The sequence below is a fragment of the Anabas testudineus genome, chromosome 8, assembly GCF_900324465.2.
Source record: "Anabas testudineus chromosome 8, fAnaTes1.2, whole genome shotgun sequence".
Lineage (NCBI taxonomy): Eukaryota > Metazoa > Chordata > Actinopteri > Anabantiformes > Anabantidae > Anabas > Anabas testudineus.
In genome coordinates this window covers 8,542,456-8,565,434 of record NC_046617.1, presented here as the reverse complement: position 1 = coordinate 8,565,434, position 22,979 = coordinate 8,542,456, and the positions used below count along the sequence as shown (strand labels likewise).

The 22,979-nt window shown below is 40.3% G+C and overlaps 1 protein-coding gene across 2 annotated transcripts; it reads left to right on the top strand.

Moving 5' to 3' along the window:
- Positions 1-15,838: 15,838 nt before the first annotated feature.
- LOC113159762 (gap junction gamma-1 protein) lies at positions 15,839-17,611 on the top strand. Of its 2 annotated transcripts, XM_026356666.1 has the most exons (3): positions 15,839-16,682; positions 16,788-17,095; positions 17,171-17,611. In XM_026356666.1, the coding sequence occupies exons 1-3, from the start codon at positions 15,839-15,841 to the stop codon at positions 17,294-17,296; spliced, it is 1,278 nt and encodes a 425-aa protein (XP_026212451.1). In that variant the 3' UTR covers positions 17,297-17,611. The 2 variants fall into 2 exon arrangements, with proteins under 2 accessions (XP_026212451.1, XP_026212441.1); XM_026356656.1 differs by having other exon boundaries at positions 15,839-17,611.
- The last annotated feature ends 5,368 nt before the right edge of the window (positions 17,612-22,979 follow it).

The following is a 22,979-nucleotide window of genomic DNA, read 5'->3' as shown; positions in this document are numbered from 1 at the left end:
AGAGCAAGATGGTGTGTGTGCAGTAGTCCACATCGACACAAATACAAAGTGTGTGAATTTTAACTCATTTATATGTGGGGGGAAAAGTTAACTAATTAACCATTATTTCTTTTTGTTTTTTTTATGCTGAGCTAAGCTTTGTTAAACATTTCCTTTAACTTGTGGGAGAGTATTAAGGAAAGAAGAGGCCACTTGACTTATACACATCAGAAAAAGAATAGAAAACACTTGGAACCACCATCTAGCTTTGTTTTATTTATACATGACAATAACTTTGAGCTGTACGTTATTCACGTGTCTTCTTCTATCTCTTCTCTGTTTGCTTCCCAATGGCTGCCATGGACACTGAAAACAGAGCGATGTTCATAAACATCCCTCCCTTTGTAAAGCTCCTCATCCTGGACTGTGATGCACAAGATAAAAATGTCAGTGGACACTTTCAGGGGACAGTGAGTTGAACTTGATCTGCTGTTCAATGCTTCAGTTTACAGCACAGAACTAAACACATGTTAGTGTAACTACAGCTTTATAGGTGGCACCCTGACAACGACTCGACAGAATATTATTTGTTAATCTTTCCTTTTTAATGCTTAAAATATTTACCTGAATATCAAAGAAAGTCTGAAATTCTAATAAAAGAGACAACACATCACCGAGGCCCTTTAAATAGTAAATATAATCACTGATTTTATTGCATCTCTGATACTTTTACAGTTACAGTTAAATATCCCAACATTAATAATGACAGAAAAAAGAGAAGTGAAAATGAACCGCTCATCTCTAAGTAACATTTGCAGTGTAAATTAGTTACACTTAGAAAGAGGGTTGATCCTTCAGCTAACTGATGAATTAAATAGCTTTTACAGACCTAAACAAACTGCATTTCAAGCCCACAAATGGTTACAAAATCACATTTAAGCCTTACTTCAAACTGCCACCCCGAATAACAAAACAAGCAATTTGAAGATAGGATGATGCACTTTATTTCAACTGGGGCATGCATTTCTCCATATTTTGTTGACCAAACTATTAATTTAAATACTGAAAAAATCTATAATCAAATTAAACATAAGCTGTAGCGCTGATCAAAGTCAAATCAATATCTATATAAGACACCCAGAGTTGTGGTTGGGCTGTAAAAGCAGAGACCGGCCTGGAGGCATCGTACTGTATATACTGTACATGACCTCTACAGGGAATGAACCACATTCTTCATCTCCGCTGTCAGCCTGTATATGTGATGTGTAAAAGCAAGTGCCGCTGCTCTTTGATGGATAATGTCGATGAAGAGGAAGTTGACGTTCAGGAAAAGGGGAATGGGGACGGAGAAGCTGGGAGGTTAGCAGCAGGGTGAGGGTGGGCTGGATTTGTGGGGGCGGGTAGCGAGGACCCATGGGGAGGAAGTTGGGGGATGGTGCAGAACAGGGGGATACTAGTGAGCTGAGCCCCCCCGCCTCCTTTCAGATATTATAATACCACTATACTGTGAGCTGCTTCATTATCTGCCCTCAGTGCCAGACTATGAATGGAGATGATGCATGAGAGCTCTGTCTCTGCACAGCGCTCGGTGCCATGGGCTGAAACAGGGCCGTCCATTCATGCACTCTCTCCCATTTTCTCTCATTAGATAGTGTGCATCATGGATGTTTAAATTTTTTTTGTGTGTTTATGTGGTATACATGCTTATCTGCATGTTTCTATAGAGGATGAGAACTGATTGCTTTGCAGGATGCATCAGGAGTTGGCCAGCATCTGTACCCATGGTGTTTTCTCTTTGTGTGCTAGACTAGACGTCATATGTGGGCTACTCTCTCCAGATTCAGCCACAAATTTCCCTTTTGCCCTCAGGCCACTTGTGAAATCGACACTTGCTTTGTTGACTGTGTTACACTTGAGTCGGCCTTGTTTAAAAAAAAAAAAAAAAAGACGGCCCTTATTTTGTGGATGTGAATTTTGTTTTCACCACATACGAATGTTGAATTTCACCATGCTATGTTTGAATGACACCATCAGCGCTATCCTCCGAGACATCTTTATCACCATTCTGCTCTTTGTATCTATTAGTCTTTCAGACAGCAGAATGGCCCCTACAGTGTAGACTGAGGCTGAAAGCTGCAGCTGCTGCACACACTAAGCAGAGGCAAGGGACAGCACTCTCCCTGCTCCTCTGCGCACACACATGCACATATACAGGGAGAGAGAGAGAGAGATGGCGAGAGGCTGCTCCTCCCTGTTTGTCTGATGTTTTGCTTTGCTTTAATAGCAAGACTGATGCCATTTAAATCTTTCGCTTCAATTCACTCAATGCAAATCCAGCTGCATAAGTGGGTTACCGAAGTCCTTTACTGACACATAGGCGAATGCAGTAGATTTTCAACTACATACATTAACAAAAATGAAAGATCTGCCAGAAATGCATCTATGTGAAGACTGCTATATTTTCCAGTTTTTTGTACACAGCTAAAGTGATTTAAACTCCAAATTTTGAGTCATTGTGATACTTGCAATTATACTTCATATTATTTTAAATAGACAGGGTTGTGTGTAACCTATCAGATATTTCTTTTATTGTGTTATTATACATTTTAATGAGTAGCTTAATACTTAAATACAATTTAGATGCTTCCTTTCTATTCTTTCAATGAATGATTAGGTAAAAAGATGCTTTGTGAATTACAGTTAAAACTAATACTGTGGCTAGAATATGAAAAAGATTCCTAAATAAGCAAATAATATAATATTCTGTTTTTAATAACGCTCTCATATTGACCATTCCCTATTATGAGTATGAGTAATTCAGTATTTTTATGTTGTCTTTAAATCCATTTAATAAAACTAAGCTAATTATCAGTGTTATCATTTTTACCCACCATAAATATGTATGTTAATATGTATATGATAGTATTTAAAATACTTATTTATCAACAGGTTTCGTGTTATCAGTCTATAAAAATACACACAAACTTGTACACACACACTCACACACACACACACACACACACACACACACTGACTCATTGGCAAAAGCGTTCCAAATCAAACTTGTACTGTTTAACCTCCGATCCCCATTTTATTGCATAAACAGCTAATTCATGATCATTTTGGACCCAGCTGTGGTATTTATTCATATCTGGAATGTTATTTAGAGAAACATTCCTCTCCCTCACTCGTCTCGCCGCTGCCCAGCTTTTCAGCCTCTATGGTATTAAGGACATGCTGCCATAAATGCAGTCCTTCCTAATTCCATACGTGCTTTACGGTCCACCTGATGACGACTCATCAAGGTTAAAGCGCTGTATGATTTGCTGGATATTATTAGCATGGTAATAGGGTTTTGGAAGACACGAAATGAGAGGGAGCGGCACACGCTGTGCATCCAGGTGCGTGATATTTAGCAGCAGCAGTCGCCTCAGGAACAGATCTGTCAGACAAGTGAACACACACTGTAATAAAAGACCGTCCACTTCCCTGGAGAATGTGAATAATATGAATAAGAATAACACACATGTACAGTAGTTCATCAGCACACGCACACACACACACACACGTTCAGAGGTTTACACAAACATGCAAACACACACATTCCCTTTGCCCTCCAAACCTGTCACCAAAGGCAAAAGTGCTCTGCACATGCTCATGTAGCCGTGCACACAGACAGACACACACACACACACACGTTGGATTTACTCCATCCCTGCCTGAAGACACAACAAGAAACATCTAATTCTGAGTCACTCTCAGCCTGACTCACACACATGAACATGAACATGCACATGCACACACACTCAAACACACAAATATATACACAGTCACGACCGCAGAGCAGTTTTCTTTTCCCTGGAGCACTTCACCAAAAGCCTTTAACTTGGTTACTGGGACACATCTTATCTCCAATTCACCATATATTGTATACTCCTACTAAGTGAATACACAGCTACTTGATTTGTGTGTGTCTTCTATTTATGATAACGTACACATGCTCACGGAGATGCCTGTGTCCATTCACCTCCGGTTAATCCGTCTCCTCCGTGTTAATTACAGATGAGAATCTAAAGGCCAGTGAGTTGAAGTGTGACTCAGTCCTGCTCCAGTGCATGTGATTATGAGACTTGAGTTTTTCAATAATGTATTACAAACTATTTTTGTTGTTTCATTTAATTTATGCACAAACTACTTGCAAATTATATTTTCTCATTATCAGAACATTATTTTCATTAGGGCACCACACGCTTCTCGATGTGTTATAAAATGATCTGCCACTGAGGTGTGCCTTATTAGTGAAACTTGACACCAAATGTTATGTTTGATTCAACCATTTCATTATGATGCTACCTAATATTAAGCTATTTGGTTTGCAAGATGCTTTTTATTATATTGCCTGATGGCTTAACTTTTGGTTTTGTGCAGTCATAAAACAGCCTACAATCACTCACTCATCAAAATGTTTACCAGAAAGTAAATATTTTATCCAAAATGTTTTATCAAAAAAGTCACACCTATGATTTCACATCATGTGTATAATCAACAGAGGGACTAGAGTTAAAAAAACATAAACCTTATCTGCAGCGAGCCACTGAGCTTTAAGGGGGAGCAGTCGTTTGCAGATTACCGCACATGGTGTAAGACACGGGGCTTCTGTAATCTTCTTGTGCAAAGTCTCGAAAACAAATTCAAACTACTGTTAAATACATAGTTATACTATTTAAGTGTTGCTAAGGCTGAATGAAACAAGATCAGAAGAATCAGGGAAGAGTTTAACAATAAAAGATTAAAGGTGTGAGCTGATTTGTTTAATGCATTTTGCTGTCTAGAGATCCTGGTCTAATTCTCATCATGTAAAATCAAAACACGTTGCACTACTCTTCTCCATCCATTCATTATCCAAACTGCTTTTACTGTTAAGGGTCGTGAGGGAGCTGGAGCCAATTTCTGTCATTGGGCAAGAGGTCGCGAGTTTATTACAGTGATAATACATAAAGACAGACAACCATTCGCACCTATGGGCAATTTAGAGTCACCAATTAACCCTAACTGCATGGCTTTGGACTGTGGGAGGCAGCCAGAGTACCCGGGGGAACCCCAGCCAGGCACAAAGAGAACATGCAAACTCCAAACAGAAATACACCAGAGCTGACCAGTGGATTCAAATGCAGGTCATTATAGATGTGAGGTGACAGTGCTAATCAGTACACTAGCATGGCACCTGCTATTCTTCTTTACGATTAAAAGAGCTATTTAGAAATCCATCATTAATGTAAAGTTTAAATGTAGATTTCATTTAAAAAATACTGTATTCCCACATTTGCTTGGTAGACATTATAATCATGCACGGATCTGTATATTGTGTTCACATATAATTTGTATAGATTATCTTGTATTTTGTATTTATGTTGATTGAAAATTATAATGTGTTTGTAACAAAATTTAAAAAAAAAAGTGATTTGAGTACATGGTAGCTAAGCAGGGAACAATCCCCCTGATGAAGGCTGACAACATGTGGTGAATAAAGTTTGGTAAGGTGGAGCAGAGTAGTGCAACATGTTTACTGTTGTACATTTCCAGAACAAAGAGGAATTTAAAGACACTCGTAATCGTTTCATTAATGGTTTGACAGTAGGAGGATTTACATAAACTGCATGCATTGGTTAATTTGTTTGTTCATTGCTGTGCAACCCTGCGTGCAGTTTGCATTATTAAAGCTCTGCTATCTTTATACTCTTTCTATCAATGCTTAAATCTTATGCCAGCTCTACACATGAATGTATTCATATACTGTGAAATCAGAATGGTGACACACTCACACAATACACACAATACAAAGCGGGAAACAGAGGTCGTAACACTTGACCTGACGTGATTGAGAAACACTGGCATACAACACAGGAGATTATGTAACATGTCAACCACAGGTGTCAAACTAGTGAGCTCTGAAAGTTTGCAGGTTTCCGTTCCAGCCAGACAACACACACCACTGCGAGTAATTGTTCCTCCTCTTCAGCTGCAGCACTGACGACTGGCTGTGGTTACATGAATCATTTCCCATAAGCTTTTAGAATAAAACATGAGCATTAATGAAATGACTTGAACGTATTGTTTAACCTGTGATGAGCACTTTGTAACATTATTGATCCACTGAAGTGGTTTCATGTTAAGGCACGACTATCATCATCCTCCTTTACAGCTAGGGGGCACTCAGAGTTGAACTAGGAACCACTTGATCTGCAGTCAAATGCTCTATGTTTGTATGTGGGTGCTGTCGACTGTATATTTCTTATTTAATTCCCCACTTTTTTTTTTTTAGTTAAGCTTGAAATTTCTAATTCACTAAAATTATGAATATTCTAAAATGTTGAACTCTCAAACTCGTCATTGATATGATCACAGATCTGAAGGCTGTGAATTCTTACAGCACTGTCTCTGAGCTAGGAATAATTGAAGTGGTATGTTTAAAAATGACATAAAGTGCCTTTAGGATCACATGGCTTAAAGTGTAAAACGCTTAGAGGAGCGTTTGTGCTTCAGATCACATTATCACAAATATAGTAGCATTTTTCTAGGAGCAGAAAAACACATCCTTTATTTGTGTTACATGTTTGCCAGGGGGACTTCCAGATTTGAACTGGGGACCTCCTGATTTCCTGTTAAATGCTCTAACACTGCGCTATAGCCACAATACTGTAAGTCTTACTGTACGGTGAATGAAACACGTGTAAATCTGGTCCTAGGTTATCAAATGATAACCACAGTTGCACAGCTGGTGGAGATAAAGGAATGTTACAAGCTCTCAGCTTTAACCCTCTAACTATAAACACAGACCGTTATATATTGGTCAGTATATGAACCTGTTGACCTGTGATGCTTTCCCACTAAGTCTGCTGTCTCGGTGTATTCAGCTCATGCTTTACAATATAAGCTTCTCAGCCAGCTTGAAAAGGAAAGTTTCTGGTTCTCTAATCTATTTCTCCATCTATAGGACATATGTGAAATTTTGACTTTATACCTAAAACAAACATAATGACATCAATTATCAATTCCTAGTGACTTTTAATTCATTTTTGACATGCAGTAATAATTTGAATTTGTTAGTTTTTGTTTTCTCTTCATGTTCTGAGTTTATCAGTAACAGCCTCTATAGAAATCACAAAGCCACCCAGTGTAGCATTACAATTTCATGGCTGTTCCCTCTTTAAATATTTGTACCACACACATAGTTTACAGCAACAGCTTCCCCTTTAGGTCTCTGTGTATAAAATATGCAGACGGAGTAAAGAGGTTTTAAATACTGATAGGAGCTTAAATGCCTCATTAGATGGTGTTTTTTCTGTCATGATGTTGAAACAGGATTTTGAGCAGGCACATCACACTAATAGCCACCCATCAGTCTACAACTCTGAAACAGGGCAGATTTCTGTAATGGCCTGAGTGAAACCATATTGTAAAAAAATACTGACAAGAATGCAACTGACAAGTCTGTCACTCAAGCCTCCTTTGATGTTTCCACGGAGGATACACTGACATGAGCCAAATTAGCTTGGCTTACGCAGACAGGCTGAAGGATTATGGAAGTTAAGAAACCCCAATCTCCTCTCTTCATCTATGAACAGTCTGTTTTATGACATATTTGATATTTATACATTTTGAAGGATCCTTCAAAGTACTCACAAAATGAAGTTGTTGTAGGCGTAAGATACACAAGACTCCTGTATTGACAAGTTGGTTAAAAGCAGTTGAAACAGTGAAACTCTTATACTGTGAGCCGTATGGGAAATAAGGAAGCGCTGAGTGAGCAGTGTGATGCTATGAATTTGAACAATTATTAAGGTAGCACCCAGATTTCTCTACACTTTGCGCTGGTTAACTTTGTGTAACTTCATCAACTGTTGCAGCATAAGTGATGGAGCTATTATGATCATTGTTAACATCAGCACCGGCACCATCTTCACGTGTAGTGCAGTTGTCTATAAATATTGGTATAGCATGAAGATGACATATTATTCAAAGTTATAACCAGGCAGGTCTTATCAATTTTTCACTTGAATGGCAAAAACTACGACAGCTGTAAATTAAAGCGGGAAAAGAAGATGCTGCAGATTTTGAGAGACGTGATGTGAATTTAAAGAGGATTTACACTCTGTGATTTCACCGCACATGATCTGTGAAATTTGTTGATAGCGAGGCGTCCGCTCCGAAGAGGGAGATAAGTAAAGACGCTGAAAAAAAAAACGTGCGGCAATAATTTGAGCTGCTGCCGCTGCTGGTGTGGATTTCGACAATATCAAATGAACATCTTTTATTGCTCATGACATTGCATGATTATGAGTGTGTGAGAGGGCATGTGGGAGGAAAGTGGGCAATGGAGTGGGGGGGGGGGGGCATGCCGATGGTGAAAGTGATAAAAGTGATGAAAGTGATGGAGAGGATTATGACAAAGTGGCCATATTTCTGCAAACAGCAGCTACAGCATGAGAGGTTTCTGTAAAACATTCAGCGCCCTGGGTCTGCTGATCATTTTTGGAATAGTTTCACAGTGTCCTCTCACGACTTTTTAACCTATTTTCACATAAACTTGTGTTGTTGTTGTTGTTGTTTTTTGTGGCAGCTCATTGGCTTCTCTTAGAGCCCCAAATCCACTGGCATTCTTAACATGCAGCATGTTGAGCATCAATTATTTGTTATATTGTTGACATAGTAGACTCGTTTCCAGTGCCAGAAGTGAGATTTGAATTTTAAAAAGTTTGGTGATAATTTCTTTCACACAATCACAAAGATGTTCGAGACAGACCTTTCAAACTTTTAGCTTTACACACAGCTGATGAGGACTGAACGCCTGTTGTGCAGGTGATTCTTCTAATAAAACCAAATGCTGCGATTTCTTCTTATTGATTGGTCAATCTATCCATTTTATACCAATATGTCTACAATAAGCTAATATTTGTTGGTTTATCTGGCACAGTGATTACTTCTGAGTTAAAACACAGGTCATAAACTCTGTTGCAGCCAATGATAGTCTGATGTATTGGAAAAAATCTCATTTGCTTTTTTTTTACTTAAGTTTTGCTGGATGTTTAAAATCCCTAAAATCTTTCTCATTGTACAAAAAATCTGAGCTCGGTTACTTTAATTTAACATGAATCTTTGTTCGTTCTTTTCCTTTTATGAGATATTTATTTAATTGGGATGCCCCTATCTCAATAGAAACAAATGCATCCATCTAAAATCCACTATACCGAGGTTATAAAAAAACAAAGAGGAACATTTTTGCTACTCCTATGTTTTTCTGAACGTCCTGTCCTGTAACGCTTGTCACTGATGGCCAGAGGTCTTAGAAAGTCAGTGGCTTGAATATCATTTACCTTCAAAATCCCTGCACTTCCCCACCCCCTGGATCAGTGTCTGTCTGTCCCAGACCTCCCCTCCCCTCATCTCTTCAAGGGATATTAAAATCCCACCACCTCCTCTTCATCCTCATCACCACCACACACACAAAAAAAAAAACACACACACACCCATCCCCACCCACAACCATGACCCAGATTGAAAGGGGATGAGGGGGTAAGTGAGGACCATTGTGAGTACCACGGGGAGAGAGTCAAGATGCTCAGCCTCCCTCATCCCTCTCCCTTTCAGGATGGAAGCGCTCACACTTGGTTAAGCACACACACTGAGGCTCTTCATGAGAGGTCGGCAGCGGAGATGTGTCTTTTGTTTTGAGTTTTTTTTTGTTTTTGTTTTTGGGATGCCGTTGTTGATTTTAGGTCAGGGCTGTTTGATGTCAGCTCAGGGTAAGGGATATGTAAAGAAGGGAAGTGCGACGAGGAGACAGAGATGAGGGGCCGCAGGTTGAGAGACAAAGGACACAGTACCTGGCATCTTGGAAGGAAGGAATAGAGTGAGTATGCTGCTTCATCACTTTCCTTTGCTGCTTGTGCGTTGTCTGTATTATCTGAGTAAGGAAATAACTGATCAGATCCATCAGGGAGTCAAACTGAGACCTCTTGACCAAAGGACTAAATATATTTACCATATCTGGTCCTGAACTTGCTTGTATGTTCTCCTGGAGCTGCTAATGCAATATTAGATATTTTGCAGCAGTTTTTTTCTCCATACGAAGCCAAACAAAAGGCACAGATGCACACAGAGGGCCCTGCTCCTGCCTCAGAGATTCTTCCTGTAACATATGGAACCGGTTTACCATTGTGTTTCTTCCCTTCGGACACCGTTAATGAGGGTTTTTTTTCTTTAGTTTGCCTCACACACACAGACAGCAGTACTCCTTCAGAGCGCACCTTCCTCCTGCACAATGGAGAAGAATAATTCTTTTGTCCATCTCAGCAAAGTCTCTCAGAGGCCGGAGTTCAAGATGGCCAAGCAAAAAATGATAGTGGTTTATATTTTTATCTTTGTCTTATCTCTTCTTTCTGCGTTTAATTCCATTATGTCTTTCGCTACACCCTTTGGAATTTATAATTTATTTAGGCTTTGTGGGTGTATGCATTGATCAATCTACAAGTAATTTTTATGCCTGTGTTTGAGTCTGGATAAATACGCGCACTATACCGTCTATGAAATGCATGTGATGAACAGCTCTGATAAGCTTCTGTGTGTGACTCAACTTAATACAAAGTTACTCTTGGCATGTATGTATTTAATCACTTCAGGGACTCTTTAGAACAGCTCAGAAAAAAAAGGCACACAACTAGAAATTTATGATAAGAAATTCATTCTTAGCTATCCTGGGGTTTTGGTGATTTAAATATCTCTGAGTGCCTAGCAAAAGACCTTATCAGAGTAGGAGAAGGAAACCGCAATATAAAAAAAAAATCCTCTGTTCGGTTTAAGCTGAGCATTTGCCAGCGGTCGACTCTCTGCAGCCCTTTTAAAGTGGCTATCTCTACTCATATCGTGATTTGAAGCAAGAGCTGGTATCTATCTTTATGACATAAATTTGCTGGTGTCGTATAGGGTCTCTCATCATCCAAACAACCACGATTTAACCCATATTTGACAGTCCAGGGGGTTATCATGGACAGATGTCTGGCCAGCTACTGTGTCAGCAGATTAGTGATCTGTGCAGCCAGTGTGGGACAAGGTGGAGGCTCAGAGGGGCAGCAGTGAAGTCTGAGGATGCTGGTGGTAGATCAGAAATGAGTGGTGTGGCAGTGCCCCTCAAACAAGGACAGAAAACGAAGGTCTCACTGCTGACTAGCTTCTATTATGGCTTTTATGTGGTGTTATACATTTAGGTTATCCACATATATTGTGATTTTTCATGGCAAGAATTAAGAGAAAGACTCAGGGGTTTTGACACATAAGACAATTATTGTTCCAGAATTTCCATCACATCATAGTTAATTATTAGCTGCATTGTACAGTGTGGAACAAAGGTGTTTGATTTTTTATGTGATTTGAAGATTATGAGCTTTACATAGTAAGAAAATTACACCTCCACATATGCGGCAGCACTTTGTTGGCTTTTTTCTTTCATCAGAATCTTTTCCAGTTCAATCTTGTGGAACTATTGAAGCCAATTTCTCTATATGAACGCAGAGGATTTGAATTAACAGGTGAGATGTTTGTTTTTGGTGATGCTGACAACACTGAAGAAAAGTAGTAAATATGGCCATGATGAGACTAGTAACAAGAGACAACATATGATATCTTTCTATTTTTTATCAACCAGACACTATCATATATTAAAAATATGTAGGTAGGGAAATGTTGTATTGCTAAGCAACATATATTGCACATTGCTGTAAACCTAGATGTATCAGCCACATTTAGTAGTTTCATAACAACTCATGATTTTATGTGAAATTTAACAAGAACATATATAATAAGAAGACTCTGTTTATTGCGCAGTGTTTCTATCTTATGGGACGTTGAGGGCTTAATATACCACTGAGCATTTGTGTGAGTAGATGACTGGTGCTATTATAAAGCTGGAAACAATATTTTTCAATTGAGATACAGCGAGGAAAGCAGAAATACTACCAGCCATTAAAAGTTGCAAACCACAGGAATTAATTGCAACCACATAAAAGCTTAAAGTCGAAATGAGGAGTGTCTTGAAGGCAGCAGTCCAAGTGCAGAGCAGCAGGATCAAGAGCTGAATCAATTTTGGCTGAAGAAAGTGCTGATGGGTTCTTGGATGTACCCTAAGATCTTTTACAATCAGTTTACAAACAGTAAGAGAGATCTAACTGATAATTAGCATGATGATGAAGCAGACTGTTCCCCTAAAGCCTGTACTGACGGTCAAACTCTGAAGGGGAAAACCTACATCTCTGCTGGGAGCTGAGTGATGGATTGAGGCTGCTGCATCTGGACTGGTGTTTGTCTACGAATGTGTCCTGCGTAAGATTAACAGAGAAGCAGAGACAAAGGAAGCACTAAGTAGGAAATTAACCAGTAAGTTAATACTATCTGCATTTGCTGTGCTGCACAATTGGTATTTTGATAAGATGGGCAATTATTTTCACATAGTAGATCAATAGTTCTCATTTGACAATAGATCTATAAGTTAGTAAGCTTGGTCTAGAACACTGATTCCTTTGCATTACCCTGCACATTTGCATTTAAGCATGTGCAAAACTGTGGATTATAAGAAAGATAATAAATGCCACAAGCCTAAAGTTTATCCTGTTACGCAGAATATTTCCAGATAATTCACCAACTTAAATTTTATGTACAATACAATATTTACCTACTGGACTGGTAGTGGAGTTAGTATGTGTGTGTGTGAGTCAAGTGGAAGCATTAAAAACAGAAAACCCTGACCTGTTGCTGTGTGAAATACCCCTGATGATGCATACAGTCACAGCACCTCTCCCTGTTACACAATTACTGGGTCCACCTGCAGTTCTCCCGTGCACATGTCGTGCTTTGTCCTGTGGTAGTCTGATTCCCCCTGGCGTCCCTCTGAAGGCCAGACCCCTCCAGCTGGAGTACTGTGTCCACATGATGAGTCAGTGTGGTGAATAAGGAGCCGCTCACCTAACCCCCGTTCCTCATAGTCATGCTGTTGCATCCAGGGACACTGTGGCTCTACATTGCATGTTTTTGAAGCCGGTTGGTTGCATGTGTATTTTTCTGCCCATCTGTGAGTCTGTCTGCGCGCTATATCTGGAAGTGAATCTCTGTGGATCCTAATGAATAAAAGCCGAGAGAGGAGGAGGAAATCCTTCCAGTGTGAGGTTATAATGTGAACCCCCTTACCCCTTAAGAACTGATTTTGGTGACCTTTGACTTTGTACTGTTATGGTAGGGCTTTGTCATGAACTCAGAGAGAATATCAGAGAGATTGATGACCTGTAATGACTTTTAGCTGATTGCTAAGCTTCGTCAAGGGTGTATTTTCCTTTCGAAGCTCATAGAAAAAAAGGTTACACTTGAGCAGCTTCTGCCTTTGATTGTTCCCCCTTGTATTTTTATCTATGTTTTTAGATGTGACACAATTTCCACCAATTTGCTGTTCACTCTTTGTATCAGAGTATCAGACAGCAAGGCTGCCGACTGTGTCTGTGTGGTGCAGTTTGGGAGGCTGACTCACCTCGGTAACTTAATGCACAGAGTCAGCTTCTTACCCGTAACTGCCCCACTAGCTCCCAAAGACATAAATTGGATGAGAAAGCAAAATGCCAGGTTATATGTGGCTGTGGTAGCAGGAGTATTAAGCTCAGGCAGCTGTGTGCCTGGGCTGGAGCGTCTCTCCTGGTCAGGAGGGAATGTGACAGTTCCTGGTGCACAAAATGCTCAGGAAGTCAAAGAAGGAGGCACCTCTTTTAAAGATGCTATGAAGCTTTTCCACTTCTTCAAGTCTCAAGCTAAACAAGTGCATGAAATAGACCTAGACTCATTGAATAGCAGTGCAGGTGGTGTTTTTGAGTGAGACTCACCTTTCTAACCAATCATATTGTAGCGTTTCACTTGAGTGAAATTGTACAAGACTCTGCATAAGACATCTACAACATTTCCCTGTGAAGCCTTAAAAACAAAAAGCGTTGGAATTAAAAATTTGTTTAAAAAAAAAAAGAAAAACGTTGAGAAAAAACAAAAATAAAGAAAAGTAGAGACCTTGTACAAATGCTGGATCCAACAACTGGGACTGTTAAAGAACAGGCATGTAAACATATAAACATATTTGTTAAAATATTTGATAAATAATTTCCATAAATTATCAAAAGGTTGCAACTTTAAAAGACAAATACAGCAAACTGGAGGAGCAGCTACACAGAAGATGCTGTAAAAATAATTTATATGTTGCCCAAAACCATTTAACAGCAGAGTAGCCGCTGCATTATATTTCATCAAGCTGTTTAATTTTGCGAGCGAGTGAATCTGGATATTATTAGCTAAAGGACAACTCCACAGCGCAGTTAGAGTTATGTAAAAAAATAATATTAATGATGTAATGCAGGAAAAGTCTGACAGAGCTCGCCCATGGAAGGACACTGCTGTGACTGTGTGCGTGCTTGTGGCAGCCTCTCTGCTCTGGCCATGTGCTGCTTACTCATACATGTTTGTCATAGACGCTCACAGTTAGAATCCTCTCACAAGGATTTTTCTTATTTGTCTGACTGCAGGATCGTACACAGTTCGGACCGTTGTACGCACGCGCAGTGGCCCGAGTGTGTACACACTGAGCATTCCTGACATCCACCTCCTGTATCCCAGTCATGTCCTTACATGGTCAGAGTGATCGATACTCCACACATTTCATTGCAAGCCTTCTTCCAAACATTCCCAGCCTCTCTGCTCTCCGCTCTCACTGGAGACACAAAGCAGAGACCCGGGAGCTCCCGTTCATCTCCTCCAGCTGTATTCTCCCTCTCACTGCAGCTCCAGCTTGCTCATACTAAGCTTTCAACCTGCTTGGTAAGGATATCGTCCCTGGAAGCCCTTTAAACCCAAATCTAAGCCAGTATTCATGGTCGGATTTTCCCCTCTCTAGCTGACAATAAGCCATGCGCTATTGCGGCTTCATGAGGGGGAAAGTTCTGTGGAGGTGTCATACTCATCCCCCAAAGCCGCCCTGAGGGACAGCAGTGCTTGGGTTCAGCTCCACTGCTTGGTCTGCTGTCTGACTCCCCGCTCCAACGGTTTGTGCCCAGCCACCTGCTGATTCTGCTGGTTTGGATGGACTGCCTGGAGCCCAGACCTAACCTACATAGGCAACATGCCCTTCTTCCTAAACTGTGCTCAAATGCACACACACACATTCACAAGTATAGCACTGCACAATACCATTTACCTCCCAACCAGAACAAACCAGTCGAGTTAATACAATCCTGAAAACTGCACCTCGCACAGAAGAAGACTCACTAAGAGGATTTATTTCTTCAAAAAGAGATAGGCTGTTAAATAAAGTGTGTGTGTGTATTTGGTGATAGCAAATTCCCTATTTGGATTATTTCGTCTCCAACTCAGTGCCGCTTGATGGTATTTTTTTAATACTGATATCCTCTTTCCACCCATGTTTGGTCTTCTAATTCCCTAAAAAGCCCAAACTTGACAGCAACCTCACTGAGCTCTGAGCTCTGAATTCAGTGTGTATGTGTTTTAGCTGCAGGAAGCAACAGATCAAATGAAGGATTTATTGATTGCCTGAGCTCAAAGGGGAACACTTTTTTTAAATAATGCCAGTTATTTTGTCACCTTGTTTCACATCTCTCCACTAAAGATGCATATTATCAAATCAAGTCTTACTTAGCATATATTAAGAACTCATGCTGTCTTCCTTTCTTTCCCTTGTAATTTCCCTTTTCTCTCTTTTGACTTTCGCCAGAGTCTGTGAGCAGGTGAGAGAGGGACACTGTCTGCCCTACCGTCCAGCGACACAATGAGCTGGAGCTTCCTCACGCGGCTGCTGGAGGAGATCCACAACCACTCCACCTTCGTGGGGAAGCTGTGGCTCACCGTGCTCATCGTCTTCCGCATTGTTCTCACTGCCGTTGGGGGAGAGTCCATCTACTATGATGAACAGAGCAAGTTTGTCTGCAACTCGGGACAGCCAGGTTGTGAGAATGTCTGCTACGACGCTTTTGCCCCTTTATCTCATGTACGCTTCTGGGTCTTCCAGATCATCTTGGTGGCAATGCCTTCTTTAATGTACATGGGTTATGCTGTAAACAAGATTGCACGGTTAGATGAAACCAAAGGAGGAGGTGGATCTGCTGCTGTCAGAACAGGAGGAGGAGGTTACACACACAGGAAGCCCAGAAAAATCTGCTTTGGAGCACGACAGCACCGGGGCATTGAGGAGACCGAAGAGGACCAGGAGGATGATCCCATGATCTACGAGGTGCCAGAGATCGAACCCCCGAAAAGGCCACGAGATCCCCTGCAACCGACACCCAGACCCAAAGTTCGGCACGATGGGCGCAAACGCATTCGTGATGAAGGGCTGATGCGGGTCTATGTTCTGCAGCTGGTGACTCGCACAGTGCTAGAAGCAGGATTCCTTGCAGGCCAGTACTTGCTGTACGGGTTCCGTGTCACTCCAGTGTTTGTGTGCTCGGGGAAACCTTGTCCCCACAGTGTTGACTGTTTTGTGTCACGCCCTACTGAAAAGACGATCTTCCTGCGCATCATGTATGGTGTCACTGTCCTCTGCCTCACGCTCAATGTTTGGGAGATGCTCCATTTGGGGATTGGTTCCATCTGTGACATTCTTCGCCGTCGGCGTTGCCCTCCGCAGGAGGATGAGTACCAGTTGGGCTTGTTGGGCACCAATGGGGGTGTGGAGGGCTCAGTGGGGGGGGCAGGGCCAGAGCCAGGGTCGGAGGGAGGAGTGGGTGGAGATGAGGCTGCTGATTATGTGGGTTACCCTTTCTCATGGAACACCCCATCAGCTCCACCTGGCTACAACATTGTAGTCAAACCTGAGCAGATGCCCTACACGGACCTTAGCAATGCTAAGATGGCGTGCAAGCAGAATCGAGCAAACATCGCCCAAGAGGAGCAGCAGCAGTTTGGCAGCAATGAGGATAACTTTCCCACTGGAGGAGAGGCCCGTGTGGCTCTGAACAAAGACATGATCCAGCAAGCTCACGAGCAACTGGAGGCAGCCATCCAGGCCTACAGTCAACAGCACCGGGCAGAGGAGCAGCTTGGGGACAACCAGGACGACAAGCCCCAGAGTAACATCATCCAGGCCCAACCTCAACCACAGCCGCAGCCTCAGAAAGAGCGCAAACATAGATTCAAGCATGGTAAAGCTGGCAGCAGTGGAGGAGGCAGCAGTAGCAACAGTAGCAGCAGCAAATCAGGAGAGGGAAAACCATCTGTATGGATTTAACTCCACCTATTAAAAGCATGTATATATCACACAAAGGATGAGAAAACGGTTGCAAATGTTATTGGATATTTATACGCCGTTGTGCCTTAAAGAATCCTGCAAGCTGGAGAAGATGTGTGTTTCTGTAATAAGGTGTGTGAAAAACAAAACTAAACAAAAACAAACAAACGTGATGTTGCAGCTGACAATTGGTGTTGTCTGGGCTACCACTGGCTAACTTGAATTGTCACACCAACACAAACTGTATCAGAATACAGTCTGTCGTTTACATGTCTCTTTCTCCTCAAGTCCTAGAGCAGATTTTTGACCTCTGTTGTCTTCCCGTTCATCCTTTCTTAATGGATTTGAGCTTTGGAAAATTACTGAATGATAATGAGTTCTGTTGCAAATCAGATTGATCCCAGATTTGGCTTAGCTCATTTTCTGTCCGCTCGTCTGCAAAAACACCGACTCCAATAATACGTCACCATCCTAATTGTTGGGACATTAAAATACAAACACTTCACAATATAAAGGCGAAGGGATGCCATGTCATCAATATGCCCTGGCAAGCAAAAGAAATGACTTTATATATTTATTGTTACGATGTAAGGAAGGCCATTGCAATGTAAATGCGATAAGACTGAGACAGTGGCAGAGCCCAAAGTAGGGACTCTATAATTTCACTGAGAACATCACCTTCCTGAAGGCTGTGTCCTGTCTGTCATGTTCTGTGTTGGCGTCCTCTCCAGCGTCAATCACAGTGTTATGTAGCTGTGACTTTGCATTGGACCGTGTGTTTGTACGTTCCCTGTGTTTTGAAAACAGTCCTACACCAGCTGCTACTCAGGAACAAATGAGTAGGGCAGGTGACTTTTTATCTGGTCTACATCAGAGGTGTAGAAGAGAAATGTTCTTTTTCAAAAAGGTGCATTAGCAATCCAGTTTTTATACCTTACTGTTCAATTGTTCAGTTTCTCTCTGGCTGTTCACTGCTATCAAGGCTGCTCAGTACTCTACTGTTCCATCTGCCTTGTAGTTGACTGCCCCCTGGTGGTTCCTTCTAAAGGGGGCATCCTTTATTCTGGAGTAGATACTAGTTGCCAGTGCTAACTGCATCCAGCTGTAGTGTTCCTTTTCTATTGACCAGCCTTGTGTTAGTTACAGGTCTTCCCAGCACTACAAGTTTGGTGTTAGATGCACAAGGCTGCAACATCACCATCTTGTAATGGAAAACGTTTAAAGCCATTACTATAACATAGTGAGACCAAACACTGTTTGTGTGATGCAAGTGTCAGTGCCAAGATTTTACTGCTGGGCTGCTACAGAGCCTGGTTGGTTGTAGCTTTGGAATACTGTGGCCATGCTACTCCAATTGTGGAAATATGCCTACATGAGACCAACTCTTTTATAAAAGCTACTTGCTTTTTGTATTGAACACGTTTATTGCTTTTTGGAATGGGATTTAAAACTCTAAAACTGAGTCATCATTTTTTATGTTCAAGCTGGTGTTTTATAATGAAATTGTGACATTTTTTTTGTAAAATAAAGAAAAAGAAAACACATTTTTTAAACATGAACTAGTTGTATGCATATTTATGGTTGTCGTGTTTCAAATTGCCTTCCAGTTGTAAAAAATGTTAAATATGACATAGTATATTTTTATAATATGTCAGCTACAGTGACTTAATGACGTATAGAAAAAAAGCCAGACTTTTCCTTGTATGTTACAGTGTCAGTATTTAAAGTATGTGGAAACCCTTCAGGCTGTATTTTATTAAACAGTGTTACTCCTTTTCCAACATTGTTCTGTGAACTATACTGAACAGTTGTGTGTGGAGACAAACTGGCTGATGGAATAAGCTGGGTAACGGACAAAGTATTAAAGTATTTAAACCACAGAACAGTGAAGCAGCTAAACAAACCATCGACTATATGAAGTTGTGAGGCTATGCATTATGATATTGCTTCCATAACAGAAACACAGTCAAAGACTCCCTCTGACTCATTTGTTCAGCAACAGACAATAAGTTAATGATAATGATTTACTGAGCTTTGCTCAAACAGAACCAGGAAAATCAGCTCTCTTGGATAGAATTAAATTCTATTTTATTACATTAATTTTTTTTATAGAATTAAATTCTACCACAGTAAGCTAAGATTCACAACTAAACAAAGGAGAAAGAAAACAAACTGCACAAAAGAATGGATGATAGACAGAAGGTAATGCTGTTCAGAGCCAGCTGGAGCCACTAGAGGGCGACGTCTTGTCAAAGGAGTTTTTAGAGAGGGATCAAGGGGCCTTTTAAAGAGGTGCTGGTGAATATTCAAAAGCCTCATCGGCCTTGCATCTCCAAAAGTACTCAAAAGTAAAGAAATTGTGAAGCTATCCAGATCAAAAGAATGACCCTGTGCTACTGTTATGTGTTGGTTTCAACTTGTTCTCTTTTGATTGAAACAGAAAGAGACTAAGGAAGAATATGTATGTGCTCACTGGGCAGAAATTACTTTTATTACTACTAGGAGGTTTGTTCTCTTCTGCATATCGCTGCCCTTTGGGAAAAAAAAAAGTAATGAAAAAGTTTTCAGGAAACAGAGACACTGTTTCACTGATAAACACAGAACTGAAAGTCTGGGATTTCAACTTCTCCTTTTGCAATGTAGAAAACCTATAAAATAAAAAATATGTCATAAATATAGATAAATGCATTTGTGCGCCTACACATTTAAGGATGGAGAGACAATGAGACAATGTTTGTTTTCAGAAGAAAGACTGTAGCCAGCCTGTGTTGTTTCCTTACATGTTTCTTATAACCACCCATGTGGGATGTGACAATAAAACTAGTGGTATTACCAGTACAAAATCAGATTCATACATGCATTTGTGTGTTTTTAATACGCCTTTTGTAAAATGTATCTCTCTGAGTGCCATTCTGGTATCCCCTGGCCAACATTTTTATTTCATATTCTTCAATGACTATGTTTGATTTGCATGTGAAAAGACCTATTTTCCTACAAAAAATAAATCATAAATGCATATTAAACGAAGTGTCTGCATCTTTTGTTTTGGCTTGACAGCAGAACAAATAAAAAATCAGGAAGTAAAGGGCTTCCCACTCTTGAAACATTGAGTATTGTCCTGTTCTTAATGTCAGTATGATATGTGGGTTAGATTTTGATTGATGGAGAACGGGGGGCAGCTGTAGTCCTATCAGGAGAATTACAGTCACACAAGCTGATGCGGTGTCACTGGCAGGAACAAAAGAGGAAAACCAATGTGAAGTCACTTTAGCTTATGTCATTTTGGTAGTTCATTTGGTGACAGTTGAACTTCAGCTTGTGATGAGAGAGCATCTGAGACTTTGCATTACATTAATGTATTACAATTAATGTTTATTCAAAACAACACTACAGGGAGTGCAGAATTATTAGGCAAAGGAGTATTTTGACCACATCATCGTCTTTATGCATGTTGTCTTACTCCAAGCTGTATATGCTCGAAAGCCTACTACCAATTAAGCATATTAGGTGATGTGCATCTCTGTAATGAGAAGGGGTTGGTCTAATGACATCGACACCCTATATCAGGTGTGCATAATTATTAGGCAACTTCCTTTCCTTTGGCAAAATGGGTCAAAAGAAGGACTTGACAGGCTCCGAAAAGTCAAAAATAGTGAGATACCTTGCAGAGGGATGCAGCACTCTTAAGACTGCCAAGCTTCTGAAGCGTGATCATCGAACAATCAAGTGTTTCATTCAAAATAGTCAACAGGGTCGCAAGAAGTGTGTGGAAAAACCAAGGTGCAAAATAACTGCCCATGAACTGAGAAAAGTCAAGCGTGCAGCTGCCAAGATGCCACTTGCCACCAGTTTTGCCATATTTCAGAGCTGCAACATCACTGGAGTGCCCAAAAGCACAAGGTGTGCAATACTCAGAGACATGGCCAAGGTAAGAAAAGCTGAAAAACGACCACCACTGAACAAGACACACAAGCTGAAGGTTTTTTAAGGTTTTATGGACTGATGAAATGAGAGTGAGTCTTGATGGGCCAGATGGATGGGCCCGTGGCTGGATCGGTAAAGGGCAGAGAGCTTCCAGTCCGACGCAGACGCCAGCAAGGTGGAGGTGGAGTACTGGTTTGGGCTGGTATCATCAAAGATGAGCTTGTGGGGCCTTTTCGGGTTGAGGATGGAGTCAAGCTCAACTCCCAGTCCTACTGCCAGTTTCTGGAAGACACCTTCTTCAAGCAGTGGTACAGGAAGAAGTCTGCATCCTTCAAGAAAAACATGATTTTCATGCAGGACAATGCTCCATCACACGCGTCCAAGTACTCCACAGCATGGTTGGCTAAAAAAGGCTCTAAAAGAAGAAAAACTAATGACATAGCCTCCTTGTTCACCTAATCTGAACCCCATAGAGAACCTGTGGTCCATCATCAAATGTGAGATTTACAAAGAGGGAAAACAGTACACCTCTCTGAACAGTGTCTGGGAGGCTGTGGTTGCTGCTGCACGCAATGTTGATGGTGAACAGATCAAAACACTGACAGAATCCATGGATGGCAGGCTTTTGAGTGTCCTTGCAAAGAAAGGTGGCTATATTGGTCACTGATTTGTTTTTGTTTTGTTTTTGAATGTCAGAAATGTATATTTGTGAATGTTGAGATGTTATATTGGTTTCACTGGTGAAAATAAATAATTTAAAATGGGTATATATTTGTTTTTTGTTAAGTTGCCTAATAATTATGCACAATAATAGTCACCTGCGCACACAGATATCGTCCTAAAATAGCTCAAACTAAAAACTACTTCCAAAAATATTCAGCTTTGATATTAATTAGTTTTTTGGGTTCATTGAGAACATGGTTGTTGTTCAATAATAAAATTAATCCTCATAAATACAACTTGCCTAATAATTCTGCACTCCCTGTACATTTCAAACTTAAATTTCCATTTACAATAAATAAATAAATAACATCTACAAATTAGGCTGACTGATGCAAAAGATTTGTCAAGTAATTCAGTGTGTCTTGGGAATTGAAAATATGAAGATGAAAACACAGTCCAAAAGTAACAAAAGGGGATTTAATATTTATATATTTATTTAATTTTTATCTTAGCCCAGAGACCCATTGGTCTTAATTTTTGTAAAGAACATTTAACACTGGGGTTTGAGTTTTCCTAAAAACACCCTCAATGTTGCATGGATGTGTAACCAAACATATAAACACAACTCAAGGGCTAAAATCACAAGATGAATATGAGACAAAAGTTCAGAATTTCAGCATTTATTTATATATTACGCAAGACAGAACACAGCATCATCAGACCAACTAAACTTTAATTGAGCAATAGTATTGTAGCACGTGACCGACAGGCATAAAATAATAATACTTATAATAATACTTATTGCTGGATTTTGTCAACATAGCAACTAAAGCTGAGTCATTTTTTTCTGATGATACTTTCAAGTGGGAGTAAATTGAAAATCAATAGGATGAGGCCAGAGAATGTACCTTGAGGAACTCCTTGATAGACAATGTCAGTGAAGAAAATGATATTGATAATATTGTTCAAACAACAAATGGATCTAAATAAGTACACTTGGTTTTAGATTTGTTTTTGTGTCCGTAAAGACTGCATTTTTATTTTAAATTAAAAAATCAACATCAATATTAGAGAGCTAGCTATGGGAGAAAAGTAA

Excerpts from the sequence above, each read along its gene's own strand:
- LOC113159762 (XM_026356656.1), top strand. The coding sequence starts at position 15,839 with ATGAGCTGGAGCTTCCTCACGCGGCTGCTGGAGGAGATCCACAACCAC.